General features: G+C 39.5%; 1 protein-coding gene across 1 annotated transcript in view; it reads left to right on the forward strand.

Annotated features, from left to right (window-relative positions):
* MGAM2 (maltase-glucoamylase 2 (putative)) overlaps positions 1 to 15579 on the forward strand; it is a 108299-nt gene that overhangs the window by 45419 nt on the left and 47301 nt on the right. Inside the window, exons 22-31 of the mRNA XM_030825795.1 lie at positions 594 to 643; positions 3505 to 3672; positions 4747 to 4902; positions 5936 to 6154; positions 8748 to 8902; positions 9949 to 10117; positions 10738 to 10834; positions 11232 to 11344; positions 11813 to 11938; positions 14199 to 14327. Coding sequence (XP_030681655.1) covers positions 594 to 643; positions 3505 to 3672; positions 4747 to 4902; positions 5936 to 6154; positions 8748 to 8902; positions 9949 to 10117; positions 10738 to 10834; positions 11232 to 11344; positions 11813 to 11938; positions 14199 to 14327 — 1382 coding nt within the window. The remainder of the gene's footprint in view (positions 1 to 593; positions 644 to 3504; positions 3673 to 4746; positions 4903 to 5935; positions 6155 to 8747; positions 8903 to 9948; positions 10118 to 10737; positions 10835 to 11231; positions 11345 to 11812; positions 11939 to 14198; positions 14328 to 15579) is intronic.

Below are 15579 nucleotides of genomic sequence, written 5' to 3' on the forward strand. Positions count from 1 at the left end.
AATTCCATTAGCCAGGCACAATGCATTAAAATAGACTTCAAATGCACAAATTATGTGTTGCTGACTCTACCAAAGCAACTGGCATTATTGCATTTAACTTAATTATTCTCTTCCTTGGATATTATTATTAATAACAGATAATACACTTTTTTAATAGCTTTGGAAAATACTGCTTTGGTTTGTGGAAGAAATATCTAATTTGTATAGTGTGTCTTTTCACTGTAAGGTTTCCATGTAAACACCTCACATGAGCTTACGTGATTATATAAAAATCCTGTCCTACATGGAATTAGTATGTATTGTGTTGACCTGGAGGAACTCATGGTCCAGCAGGATAGATACAATGCACATGTAGATACATATAATGCAAATCAAAATGTTTTACATGCCAGCGAAATGATACCACAGACTGACATGTGAATTTAGAGAAAATGGTCCAGGAAATATTTGCAGAAGTTTGAAAAAAACACACAGAACTCAGATGAGCAGAACTAGATGGTTGGTAAAGGAATTCCAGATGAAATGAAGAGAAAAACAGGACTCCCTGGCTGATTGGCTTCCCATAGTAACGGGTACTCCTCTTTCTTTTTTAGATGCTGTAACTGAAAAGAAGTATATTCTATATGATTTCTCTGTTACCTCTGTAAGTACTTTGTTTGAGGAACACACAGCATATGCTCCTTGCTGGGAAGGCTCTTTGAGTTTTTAGTTTAATATAGACACATGGTTATGTGCCACAGAGACAGGGTTTTACTGTCGTGATTCCAAAAAGGAATCAAGTGAACATGAAAGTGTTTAATGTGTCAGGCTTATAAGCTGCTACAAAACCAGTATGAGTTCTGTGCAGAACTTTGTTTTTCCTGGAAAAAAAACCATTGCCCTTGAGTTTTATGTGATGGGTCTTGGCTTCCAAGATGTGCCTTTTTTGAGGTTTGCAAGTGTATACGAGGTGTGGCTGGGTTAGTGAGTGGTATAGCACCTTTTTAAGGTTCTTCCATAATGGCTGTCCTTTGTAGCACATAAAACTTGGCCTTTGGCACAGGTATAAAGTAGTGGCTTTTAAAGGCTGGAAGATACAGAACATCGCTTGCCTCAGATCTATTTCCCAAGGGGACTGAGAGAAGAAAAAGCAGCAAGGCTAGCAGAAAATGAGGGAATTCTGACTTGGTTTTCTTAGAAGCCTGATCGTGTATGGGCAGAACTTTTTTTTGAAGTGGTCTTTCTCTCTCTCTCTTATTTCTCCTTTCTTTTAAATATATATATATGTATCTATATCTGTATATATAAAAATGGATCTACTTTAAGATATAGAATATATATAATATTACATATATAAGATATACAAAATATATATCTTAAAGTAACTTTTTTATTTTGAGATAATTAAAGGTCGCCATGCAACTGTAAGAACTAGCATAGAGTTCCCATATACTCCTTTGCCCAGGTTCTCCTATGGTAACATCTTATAAACCTATAGCACAATTTCCAACCAGAATGCCGGCATTGATGCTGTCGATATACAGAACATTTCATTAGCACAAAGATCTCTCCTGCTGCCCTTTAATAGCGTGTCCACTTGCTTCCTCCCCCTATCCCTCCTCAGCCCCTGGCAACCAATCATCTGTTCGCCATTTCTATAATTTTGTCCTTTCAAGAGTGTTCTGTAAAGAGAACTAAACAGTTTGCAACCTTTGAGATTGGCTTTTTCCTTCAGCATAGTTCCCTCAAAACCCATCCAAGTTGTGTGTGACAATGGCTTGCTCCTTTTTATTGCTGAGTAGTGTTCCAGGTTATGGGCGTACCACCTTTTAAAAATCACTCACTTGATGAAGAGTATATGGGTTGGCTCCAGTCATGAGCTGTTACAAATAAATTAAAATTGCTACTAACATTCATGTATAGGTTTTGATGTGAACCTAAGTTTGTTTTTTGTTTTGTTTTGTTTTGCTTTGAGACAGAGTTTTGCTCTGTCACTCAGGCTGGAGTGCAGTGGCGTGATCTCAGCCCACTGCAATCTCCGCTTCCTGCGTTCAAGAGATTCTCCTACCTCAGCCTCCTGAGTAGCTGGGATTACAGGCATGCGCCACCACGCCCAGCTAATTTTTGTATTTTTAGTAGAGACGAGGTTTGACCATGTTGATCAGGATGGTCTCGAACTCCTGACCTCATGATCCGCCCGCCTCAGCTTCCCAAAGTGCTGGGATTACAAGCGTGAGCCACCACGCCTGGCAATAAGTTTTTTTTTTCTCTTTAATAAGTGCCTAAGAGTGCAGTTGCTGGGTCTTATGGTAATGCATGTTTAGTTTTATAATAAACTTCCAAACTGTTTTCCAGAATGGCTGTACCATTTTCACTTCCACCAGCAGCATATGAGTGATCTAATTTCTTTGCATCATGGCCAGCATCTGATGTTGTCACTAATTTTTTAGGCTTTTCTGATTGGTGTGTAGTTTTAGCTCATTGTGTTTTTAATTTGTATTTCTCTGATGGCTAATGATGTTTAACATCTTTTCATATGTCTGTTTACCATCTATATATTTACGTTTTTAATTTTGATGAATCTAATTTGTCATTATTTTCCTTATAGATTGTGCTTTTTGATGTCAAGTTTAAGATCTCTTTGCCAAGTCCTAGATTCTGAATATTGTCTCCCATTTAAAAAAATATAGTCTTACCTTTTACATTTAAGTCTGTGATATATTTTGAGTTAATTTTTATATAATATGTAAGATTTAGGTTGGGGTTCAACCTTTTACCTGTGTATGTCCAGTTGCCCCAGCACCTTTGTTGAAAAAATCTGTCTTTGTAAAAAATCATTTGGGCATATATGTATGGGACTTCTAATTTTTTAAATTATCAAACTGCTACTTTTTTCTTCAGTCTTAATTTCTACCTTCTTTGTCATAGCTCAACTGTGTCACCTTTGTTCCCTAAATAAGTTATTTAATTTTCTGTGCTTCAGTCTCCTCATCTGAAAAATGAGAGTAATTATAGCTTCAACCTCATAGTCTGCTGTGAAAACTGAATGAAGTAATACATGTCAAATGCTTAGCATAGTGCCTGGCACATAATACACACTCAAATATTCTTAGCTCTTATCATCATTATTAGTAAAATAAAAGGAAAAAAATTACTTGGGCCCTTTTGGTGTATATGTGTATGTCTTTATCTTTGTGTCCCAATGAGGCTCTTATCTTTTTGTTTACTGTGTGAGTACCTATCTTTTCTGCTTGAAAATTCTACAGTGTCAGGGACATATTTTCTCATTAATAGAATCAGTAAAGAACCAGTGAGCCAAAGCAAAGATGAAATATTACTTAAAAATTTAGGATTGATAAGAGTCTGAGTGAACGAGTTCCCTAGGGATGATGACCTAGCAACATTTGAAACTGCAGAGAAAAGGAAACAGCTTGGATCTCAGAAAATGAGACATTGACTGGTATTTAGGGATAATAAGGGTCTGAAGTACTTGGTTTCTAATCTGACGTTTTTTCCCCCTCCCAGAACCATCTACAAGCAAAGATTATAAATAATAATTATGCGGACACTGACAACCTCATGTTTACAGATATCACAATCTTGGGAATGGACAAACAGCCAGCTAATTTTACCGTCTTACTGAATAATGTCGCCACCTCCCATCCAAGCGTTGTCTACAGTGCTTCCACAAAGGTAAGAGATCCTTCCATTCTGCGGCGCCCTTTCCAGAGGCCTTGGCTCTGACAGCCGGCCCTACTTTGCTCTTTTAACTGTGGGCAATCAGACACAACTGACTTGCTGGGAGGTCCAACACATCACAGAGAGGATGCAGGAGAAACGTGTGCATGCTAAAGAAAGACCTCTCTGCTTTGTTTGTATCAGGGCTCTGAAGAAAATAGCGGGAGTCAGAACCCTGAGAGAAGGCAGTTCTTCTCTGGGCACAGTTAAAATGAGACACTCTGATCCCAGCTGTGACATAGTGACTAGATTGTGCAATGGATATTTACACATTGGTCCTCTCATTGAAGGGAGAATCTCTTTGAGAAACAGTTGATATTTGTTCTTACCGTTTTAGGCTATTTTCATACCATTAATAAAATGTGAGTGGAGTAACACAAGGAGAAATCCAGTTTTGCTCTTACTGAATGATTCCCTTACACTGTTAGTTGAATATTTCAAGTTCTGGGAAATTCATTATTTCTTAGATCAGCCCCCTTCCATGTTGACAAGACATATAGCATAGGATAAGAGTTTGATTTCTAGAGTTAGGCAGAATGGGGCTCCAATCTCAGCTCGTGGGGTATTAAGTGTCTCTGTATCTTAGTTTTCTGTTCTGTAAAATGGAGATAGTCATAACATTCACAGCATGGAACTGGTCTCTAGGATTAATGGAGATCATGCTTATAAAGTGGTTATCACAGTGCTTGGCTTGTATGAATGGTCCATAAAGTTTAGCTATTGTTGTTATTACTACTTTTATTAAATTGATAAGCGTCACACCCAGAGGACAGTAAGCCTAATAATGACAGTCCTGCCTGTGATCTACACTCATTAGCATGATGAAAACTCTTCCCATCCAACACTTTCACAATGACTCCATGAAGTGAGAAAACCCAGGAATCAGCCAAGTTCCGAATATCTCATGGCAAAATGGTTTTGGAGGAAGGAATAGATGCCCTTGTCCTGACTTCCAGACTTCCAGCCAAGAACTCTTTCTGGGTGGCTTTCCCTCCCTTCCTTTGTCACCGTGACTATCTCTTTCCCCAGGTGGTAACCATCACTGATCTGCAAGGACTGGTACTGGGACAAGAATTCTCTATTAGGTGGAATCTTCCTGTCAGTGACCTGGAGAAGTTCAACTGCTACCCTGATGATCCAACAGCCTCTAAGGAGAGTTGTAGGCAGCGGGGGTGTCTTTGGGAGGTAAATGACCAAAACAGATGACCACATTGATCAGGAGGTTGTAAAAACTGTCCCAGAAGTAATTAAGCACCTAGAAAACACTTTTCAAATGTCTGTGGCTTAAAGAAAACCAGGACACTGTGCAACATGCCTTTTGCCAACTCTACATGATAGGTCATCAGTATGTTCCTCAGATATCCTTAATCAGGAGAAACTTATTGCCATTCTCATTGCCACTCCAACCATATCATTAAAAACCCAATTTTAAACATAATAATGTACATTGGGTATGCATTATGCATTACATATTTTAACCAATCTTGTTTTGTCTATTGGAGAACACAAGCAGAAAGGGTAAGGTCAAGCTGTTCCTCTTTATTTGAACAATAGAGAAAATGGAAACTAGAAAGAACAAGTGATTTCCTCTAGATTGCATGGGAAGCAATAAGGACACTGGGAGTAGAACCCTGCCTGGAGGCTCCTGTCTCCAGATCAAACTTCCTGCTGCTCCGTCACTGTTCATTCATTATAGAAGGTCAATGTGTGTGTTTAAAAAATGGATGTGTTCATTTGCTAGGGCTACCATAACAGAGTACCACAAACTGAGTGGCATAGAATGACAGGAATTTATTCCCTCAAAATTCTGGAGTCTAGAAGTGGGATCACGGTGTAAGTGGAGCTGGTTCCTTCTGAGGACCTTGAGGGTATTTCTTTGCTTGTAGATGCATCACCCCACTCTCTGTCTTCATAGTCACATGTGTACATGTCTATCTCTGTGTCCAAATTTTCCTTATTAATAAGGATACCAGTAATACCGGATCAAGGCCTATCCCAATGACCTCATCTTAATTTATTCATTGCAGAAACCCTACTTCCAAATAGTCACATTTACAGGTATCAGGGGTTAGGACTTAACATCTTTTTTAGGGGACACAATTCAACCCATAACCATGGACATGTATCAGAGACTTACTCTGTGTTAACCAGCTTCTTCAGTAATGAGAGCTTTAGTGTTGTATCAGGGGCTGAGCAAGACTTTCTCCTGTTATTCCAGGACACATCTACCCCTGGAGTGCCCACCTGTTACTATGACACCATCCCTAATTATGTTGCTAGTGACATTCAGTACCTGAACACCAGCATCACTGCAGACCTTTCCCTCCTGATGGCCCCTGAGTCAGCTGCTGCTGCCGCCTCTGATTCTTTCTCTGCAAAGATCAGCTTCCTCCGCCTGAACGTGATCTATCACACAGCAACCATGCTGCAGGTCAAGGTAAGGCCCATGTTGCAGATTCTGTTTCTCAATATGGAGTTTTTAACTTACAGTTCTGTATGGATAGAAGTCATTAAACAATTAAAACATTTTTTTATTTTCAAGACAGGGTCTCCCACTGTCACCCAGGCTGGAGTGCAGGGGCACAATCTCAGGTCACTGTAACCTCCACCTCCCTGGCTCAAGCCATCTTCCCACCTCAGCCTCCCAAGTAGCTGGGACTATAGGTGTGCGCCAACACACCTGGCGAATTTTTGTATTTTTTGTAGAGATGGGGTTTTGCCATGTTTCCCAGGCTGGTCTCAAATGTCTGACCTCAAGCAATCCACCTCCCTCTGCCTCCCAAAGTGCTGGGGTTACAGGCATGAGCCACTGTGCCTGGCTGAAACAGCTTTTCATCCAAATCCCTCATGTTATGGATGAGGGAGCTAAGGCCTGTAGAGAGGTAAAGGTCAGAAAGTAGACGGTAAAGCCAGGATGTGACCTTAGATCTATGAGGACCATGAATTCCCTATAATGATGAGTATTCTAGGTCATAAACATCATCAAAGAATCATCCTTTAGCCCTGAGAAAAATGCATCTGCTTTGTGGCAAACTCATACGAGAGACATTAACTTAATTCTAATATTAGAATTATTTTCTCTAGCAGTAGTTCTCAAACTGCAGCATGCATCAGAATCTCCTTCAGATCATTTTAAAATCCAGATTTCTGGCCCTCACCCCTAAGGTTTCCAATTCAGTAGACCTGGGCTGGGGCCTAGCCTGAGAATTTGCATTTCTTTCTTTTTTTTTTTTTGAGACAGAGTTTCACTCTTGTTGCCCAGGCTGGAGTGTAGTGGTGTGATCTTGGCTCACTGCAACCTCTGCCTCCCGAGTTCAAGCGATTCTCCTGCTTCAGCCTCCCAAGTAACTGGGATTACAGGCACCCGCCTCCACACCCAGCTAATTTTTTGTGTTTTAGTAGAGATAGGGTTTCACCATGTTGGCCAGGCTGGTCTCAAACTCCTGACCTCAGGTCATCCACCCACCTTGGCCTCCCAAAATGCTGGGATTACAGGCGTGAGCCACTGTGCCCGGCCTCGAGAATCTGCATTTCTAACAAGCTCCCAGGTGAGGCTGATGCTGCAGGTCAAGAGACCAAACTTTGAGACCTACTGCTATGCACATTTAAAAAATACGTCTCCTGGAAACATAATGTGAGCCACACATATCTTCCAGTAGATGCATTTTTAAGTGTATATTTTAAAAGTGAAATTAATTTTAATAATATTTTATTTAACCAATGTGCTAAAATATGATCATTTCACCTTGAAATCAAAATTTAATGGAGATACTTTGCAATCTTCTAATTATGCTAAGTCTTCAAAATCTGGTGTATATTTTGCATTTCTAGTGAATCTCAATTCAGACACTCAAAGGCCATGTGTGGCTTGTGGACAGCACCTTGGACGGCTCAGCTGTAGCCATTGCTTTCCACATTGTAATGTATCATGAATCACTGGGGCAGCTTGTGAAAATAAAAGTTCTAATTCAGAAAATCTGGGGTGGGGCCTGAGGTTCTGCATTCCTAACAAGCTCCCAGGCAATGATGCTGCTTTGGGTCTAAGAAACATAATTTCCAAGCAGGACTTTAGAAAACCTTCACGTGGCCAGGTGTGGTGGCTCACGCCTGTAATCCCAACACTTTGGGAGTCCGAGGTGTTGGGATTACAGGAGGTCAGGAGATCAAAACCATCCTGGCCAACATAGAAACCCCGTCTCTACTAAAATACAAAAAATTAGCCAGGTGTGGTGGTGCACGCCTGTAGTTCTAGCTACTCAGGAGGCTGAAGCATGGGAATCACTTGAACCCGGGAGGTGGAGATTGCAGTGAGCTGAGATCACACCACTGCACCCCAGCCTGGCGACAGAGTGATAATCCATCTAAAAATAAAAATAAAAATAAAAAAGAAAGAAAGAAAGGAGAAAACCTTCACCTAAGCACAAATTTGGGGCTAATAATATGACAAAGAGGATAGTCACTCATAATAGTGTAACTCCTTGTACTTGCATAACACTTTTCACTCCTTTTATTCTTCCCACATGTCAGTCCTGTGAGGTAAGTAGGAACAAGGGGTGGATACAGAAGAGAAACTTTAGGAATGGGAAAGCTGTACAACATCTGGAAGCTCAAACAGTAAGGAGATCTCAGAGTCCATATGAAAACTCAATTCCCTAATTCCTAACATGCATACACACGCACACACACACAAATTTACACATTTCTATGCACATACATGTCTACATGCCACACACTTACAAACATATACACACACATTCTATTTATGAAATTCTATCCCCTTCTATCACAAATTCTTTAGAGGAAGAGCCCTCCTTGGCTTTGAATGGGTTTTACTGAGGCATTTTTGAACTTCAGCATCTGTATGGGGCACAGTGGGCAGGCAGGCCTCACATCCATTCGCTTGGGGATGTTTGATGCCTACTGATATGGTGCAAACTGGTCAAAAACATGGAAACTGAATTATATGGGGTGGCATGAGGGGTTTTAGGTCTGAGACCTTAACAGAAAGTTTTCTTCTCTCTTCTTGCCAGATCTATGACCCCACTAATAAAAGGTATGAGGTTCCAGTACCACTGAACACCCCTCCCCAACCAGCTGGTGATCCTGAAAACTGTCTGTATGATGTCAGGATTCAGAACAATCCTTTCGGAATCCAGATTCAACGCAAAAACTCCAGCACTGTGATGTAAGCACTATTTATTTGATTCTAATTAGAATAGTTCTAGATTTAATTACAGTGGTTACAATTAATTCAAGTGAAATATTAATCTCAGAGACTCTATGGAAATATGTGTGCATTTGTTAGAGTATATCTATTTTTCCCATGCTTTAATGGGTAATTTGTTTTTGGTTAGTCGTTAACAAAAATAATCAATCAAAGTTTAAAGAAATGAAGTATTGTTTGATTTCAGAGAAAGAAAAATACATGTTCTACTTACTGTTCTTAAGTAGAACAGAAAACTCTATTTAATAAGTACAGCAGAAAACCTAAGATACAAATGAGTTCCATATTATGTCTCATTAAGAAATAATAAGAGGCAGGAGAGAGGGGCAAAGGTTAAAAAGGAGAAAGAAATAGCTTCTTATAACATTTGCTTCTGTGGACACAGAAGCCTTCAAGCCTTTTCACAATGTTAAGCATAAAAGGAATTGTCATCTCCCATCTCTTGTCCTGCTGCTGAATAGAATGAAGTGAAGGTCTGGATTTTGCCTGGGGTGAGGTTCCCTATCCCAGTAGAAGCTGTCACCTGTGTGTGCACCTTTGCCTTCCTGTGTATGTCTTCTCTCTTGGGCTGTGCGAGTGATTTCCTCTCTGTTGCCCTCTTTGGTAAGAAGCCCTTTGGCCAACTCAAGAGAAGTTGTTCTAAGAGTTTCACGCTTTTCTATTGGAAAGTTTGCTTAAACTCTATTTGTTTATTTATATATTTACTCAAGCTGATATTCCAGGCACTGAGAACTTGAAATAAATAGAAGAATGAGTGATGGTTCTTGCCCTCAAGGACCCAGAAAAGGAGCTCTCAGTCTGACAAACTACAGAAGAGAAATGTAACATGGAACTTTGGTCCTGAGTCAGGGCCATTGTTATGACCTGGGTCATGTCACAGTATTTGAACCTGGATCTAAATGTGCAATAATTAAGGAGGTTTTGGAATCAACTAGACATTCCAAACACATTCCAAGTAGCTCTGGCCCGTGGTCTCCAGCTCAGCGTGGTCTGCTTTTGTGTTGCAGTTGGGATTCTCAACTCCCTGGCTTCACCTTCAATGACATGTTTCTCTCCATTTCTACACGTCTGCCGTCTCAGTACATCTATGGCTTTGGGGAAACTGAGCACACGACTTTCAGAAGAAACATGACCTGGAACACATGGGGAATGTTTGCTCGTGATGAGCCACCTGCGGTAGGGACAATGGAATAAGTTTAGCAATCAGTTTCTCTCGATGTAAATCTCTTTTAATCCTTATGCTTATATGTGATACCTTGCTCATCAACTTCATCTTATATTGATACATTCTGCTCTAAGTTGTAATAGGCCACATGTCACATTCTTTTGTCCCTAAAAGGCATATATATGTATATATATTTCCCTCGCAAATATATATATATATTTCCCTCTGTCAGTTATGGATTTTATTTATCTCACAAACTTTTACTTAATATATTCTATTTGTCAGGCACATTACTAAGTGCTTAGCTACAGATTTAATAAGACACTGTCTTTGCTCTCCAGAGACTTATAGGCTAGTGAGAGAAATAGATGCAGAAATTGTGATAGCACAGTGGAATCACTGAATTATGTAATAATACATAATTGAATTATATAATAATAAATGAGGAAGGCATGAAGTGGGGAAGACACAGCTTTTAAGTTGGAGTAGAAGGGAGGGTCAATGAAGGCCCAACAAAGGACATGACATCGAGCTGAATGTTTAATGATGAGTAAAGAGTTTGCTGTTTGGGTTATGGTATGAAAACAATATCTTGAATTTTCTTTTTGTTTATTACCCTCGTGACTCCTAGTACAAGAAGAATTCCTATGGTGTCCACCCTTACTACCTGGCACTGGAGGAGGATGGTAGTGCCCATGGAGTGCTCCTGCTAAATAGCAATGCCATGGGTAAGGCATAGGCACAGCTCCCATGCACCACCAGAAACAGCTGTGACTGCTCTATTTTGACCTGGTATCAATAGAAATAGAGACATTCAGGGGGAAAGGGAAATGGAACAAATAAACTTGACTTCCCATTTATTCATCTATTTATTCAAGATTTATTAAGAACTCTGGATCAGGTGTTAGGCATGGAATTTTGATCAATTACGGCTCCTACTCTGGCATAGCCTATTTTACTGTGACACTTTGGCTCCCATTCACAGAGTTATAAAAGTTGCTGAGGTTGCATATTACATTTGGGGTACTGCAAATACACCTCTGATTCTAAATCTTAGAGCAGGTTTTCTGTCTGGGTAATTTACAACTCCAAGGATGTGCCTCATATGTGGTGTTTTTCTTACAGATGTGACATTACAGCCCACTCCTGCCCTGACATACCGCACCACAGGAGGGATTTTGGACTTCTACATTGTTTTGGGGCCAACCCCTGAACTTGTAACTCAGCAATACACAGAGGTTAGAAGCCATTCTGTCCATCAATATATTGTCAAATATTTATTGGCTATTACCACATTATTAGCACTGAGATAGGGCAGTTTTTTCCTTTGACTCTTGAGTGTCAGTACTAGATTATTACTGCCTTTGCTGAAATCATATTTTAGTATTATGGTTCTATAAAGCCATGTTAATATCCCGTGTGTTCCTCACTTGCTAAACAGCCTAAGACTTGTTAATCAGTAATAAACAGAAAATTCTCTGGTTTCCTAGAATGAAAACTCCGGAATATAAAAAAAACTTCAATTACAATGTTTCTATCATTCTGCATGTCCGTAGTTGCTCCACATTTATTGGACTTTCTTATCTTTCTTGGGTGAGGCCTCTTAGACCGTACTTAGCAGAAACACTCAAGTTTATTCAAGTATAAGTCAACCACCTTTTCTTCCCTAAGAAGTCTATCTGGATGCATTTTTCTTTTTATTCTAGTTGATCGGTCGGCCAGCAATGATTCCATACTGGGCCTTGGGATTCCAGCTGAGTCGCTATGGATACCAGAATGATGCTGAAATCTCCAGTTTGTATGATGCAATGGTGGCAGCCCAGATTCCCTATGTATGAAACCCTCACTCAGCCCAAGGTGTAATTAGTTACAGGAATTTGTGGCTAATTTTATATTAGAAGTGCTATGATGTTATCAAAGATAACTTGATACGTCCAGGCTGAATTTTTTTTCTGTGTATATACTTTAATACTATGTACTTATTAAACGGAAATTAGAAAATAGGAAAATTACAAGATGAAAAAATCCACAAATATACCTTACCAAAGTAATCAATGTTAATGATATGCTGGTTTATTCTTTTCCAAATTTTGGCTTATGCACAAGTCTCTGTTTTCCCAAACAAGTTTCACCTAGGGTCATATGGCAATGCAGGGGACTATCCCCTTGGGCTAAAAAGAAGCAACTTCTTTTTTTTCAACTAAATATTAACCACTTTAGTTATTATTCAACAATCATGGTTTGAGTAAGTTTCATGTGCAGGAACCTGGGTTGGTACTGCATAGAGAGAGTAGACATTCAAGGAAGCTATAGAATAATGTACTTCTTATATGTTGGTGTAAGGAAGGGGTCCAGTTTCCATTCTGCATATGGCTAGCCAGTTTTCCCAGCACCATTTATTGAATAGGGAGTCCTTTCCCCATTGCTTATTTTTGTCAGGTTTGTAGAAGATCAGATAGTTGTAGGTGTATGGTCTTGTTTCTGGGTTCCCTATTATTTGCCACTGGTTTATGTGTATGGTCTTGTACCAGTACCATGCTGTTTTGATTACTGTAGCCCTGAGGGGGATCGCCTGATGCCTCCAGCTTTGTTCTTTTTGCTTAGGATTGCCTTGGCTATTTGGGCTCATTTTTGGTTACATACATGAATTTTAAAACAGTTTTCTCTAGTTTTGTGAAGAATGTCAATGGTAGATTAATGGGAATAACATTGAATCTATAAATTGGTCTGGGCAGTATGGTCATTTTAATGATACTGATTCTTCCTATCTATGAGCATGTTTTTCCATTTGTTTGTGTCATCTCTGATTTCTTTGAACAGTGGTTTGTAGTTCTCCTTGTAGAGATCTTTCACCTCCCTGGTTAGCTGTATTCCTAGGTATTTTATTTGTGGCAATTATGAATAGGAGTTCATTTGTGGTTTGGCACTAGGCTTGACTGTTGGTGGTGCATAGAAATGCTAGAGATTTTTGTACATTGATTTTGTATCCTGAGACTTTGCTGAAGTTGCTTATCAGGTTAAGAAACTTTTGGGCTGAGATGATGGAGTTTTCTAGAAAACTTGTCTATATGACAAGATCTAGTATCTAGATACAGGATCATGTCATCTGCAGATATAAATAGTTTGACTTCCTCTTTTCCTATCTGAATGCCCTTTATTTCTCTTTTTTTTTTTTTTTTTGAGACGGAGTCTCCCTCTGCTGCCCAGGCTGGAGTGTCATGGCACAATCTCGGCTCACTGCAACCTCTGCCTCCTGAGTGATTCTCCTGCCCCAGCCTCCTGAGTAGCTAGGACTACAGGTGTGGGCCACCAAGCTCGGCTAATTTTTAAAATATTTTTAGTAGGGATGGGGTTTCACCATGTTGGCCAGGCTGGTCTTGAACTCCTTATCTCAGGTGATCCACCTGTCTTGGCCTCCCAAAGTGCTGGGATTACAGGCGTGAGCCACTGTGCCTGGCCCTTTTATTTATTTCTCTTTCCTGATTGCCCTGGCCAGAAGTTCCAATACTACATTGAATAGGAGTGGTGAACGAGGACATCCTTGTCTTGTGCTGGTTTTCAAGGGGAATGCTTTCAGCTTTTGCTCATTCAGTATGATATTGGCTGCGGGTTTGTCATCTATGGCTGTTATTATTGTGAGATATGCTCCTTTAGTACCTGGTTTATTGAGAGTTTTTAACAATCAGCCAGATTTACTGTAGAAAAAAACCCCAGATATACAATCCTGTTTGTTTCTTAGGAAAGTCCCAGTTTCTACCCTTGAACATTTCAATTAGAACTTTGTTTGACAGACCGAGTTTGAGATTTGAAGAGCGGGAAAGACATGAATTGAGGAAAGGAAAGGGGATAGAGTTCCAATTGGGGAAACAGAAGGAGAAGGAGTGAGCACAGGTGAACTGCACGCAGGCATCAGAAAGCAATTTCAATCTGCAGAATTGAAAAGTCAGCAGAGGGAAGTAATGAGATGAGGAATGAAGACGGGCCTGGACTGGGGCAGGCAAGCAGCAGGACCAGGGGCCTGGTAGAGCAGTTAGTGTGCCCTGCAGGGCACCTGCTGCAGGGTTCCAAGCACCTTGCTGCTTCTTTCTGCAGGACGTCCAGCATGTAGACATTGATTACATGAACCGGAAGCTGGATTTCACCCTCAGTGCCAACTTTCAAAACCTCAGTCTTCTGATTGAGCAAATGAAGAAAAATGGCATGAGATTTATTCTCATTTTGGTATGTATTGAGACAGATTAGATCCTACTTTCTGTTTCCATATTCATGGTTCAAAAATAGCACCATTGTGGGAAACTGGATGAAGGGTACAAGAAATGTTCCTGTACTCTGTACTTTTTGTTTTGTTTTGCAACTTCTTGTGGTGAATCTATAATTATTGTTTTTTAATTTAAAAGCAAATGAAAGAAAGAAATGAAAAGGGGTTTTTAAAAGATGATACTTTATAATATTTATTTTCCATAACTGTCACTGGAATATAATTATTGTTCTCTTGGTAAAGTTAGAACAACTGTGGGCTGAAGCACTGAAGATAGCCAAAAAAAAAAAAAAAAAAAAAAAAAAAAAAAAGTGCGTCTCACTGTTTCAGGCTATGTCTCAGGAGAAATAGCTGTATCTTAATCTCATATTTATGTCAGGGGGTTCAAAAATCTCTTATGTTGTATCATCACTCTGAAATGGTAAGACTCAGGAGACATTTCTTCCTAAACTTACAAACAATTGAGTTGAGATCCAGAATACCAATTTATTATATTACTAGGAAGCGCATCTTGATAAATGCAGAGGTAATTACCTGCAAATGATTCTCCCTTCTAGCTTCCAAAACTTACAGCATTATTTGGTGACTTTTGTTCACTTACTAATTCATGTATTTATTGAACACAATATTTGAAAACCACTCTTCTACAAGTTGTGTGTGCGTGTGTGAGAGTGCATGCATAGTCTAAATTAGCAAGACAGTGCTCTTTTTCTTATAAGGTTTTTATTCTAATGGAGGGAAACAGCCAATAAACACCTGAAAAGATAATTTCAGACAGTAGTGGTTTATATGACAATTGTGAAACAGCCTAATATTATAGAGAATAATTGGGGCAGGTATGGGATGGAGTGAACAGGGGAAGATACTTTAGGTAGACACATTGGGACACAGAGGGCAATAAAGAAGTCTTATGTTTTTGAGGAACATTACTATTATACTCTGGAAACACAATAAATTGGCTCTCTCTGCTTGAGTATTAAGTCTTATCAATCTGGTTTATCTCCAGGAATTGTTTCCAAACACTAGCAAAAGTTTTTCTCAAGAATTTTATGGAGAAACACCAATACATTCTTTTACTTCTCAACTTTCTTTGTAAAAATAGATTTCTATGTCATTGGAAAAAAATCACTTATGTCATATTTAAATTCCTACAGGATTTTTTAACATCTTATTTGTTTGTTTAAATATTTCAGGGTTTAACTTTTTTTAACTTCT

This window comes from Nomascus leucogenys, chromosome 13 (genome assembly GCF_006542625.1).
Source record: "Nomascus leucogenys isolate Asia chromosome 13, Asia_NLE_v1, whole genome shotgun sequence".
Taxonomy (NCBI): Eukaryota; Metazoa; Chordata; class Mammalia; order Primates; family Hylobatidae; genus Nomascus; species Nomascus leucogenys.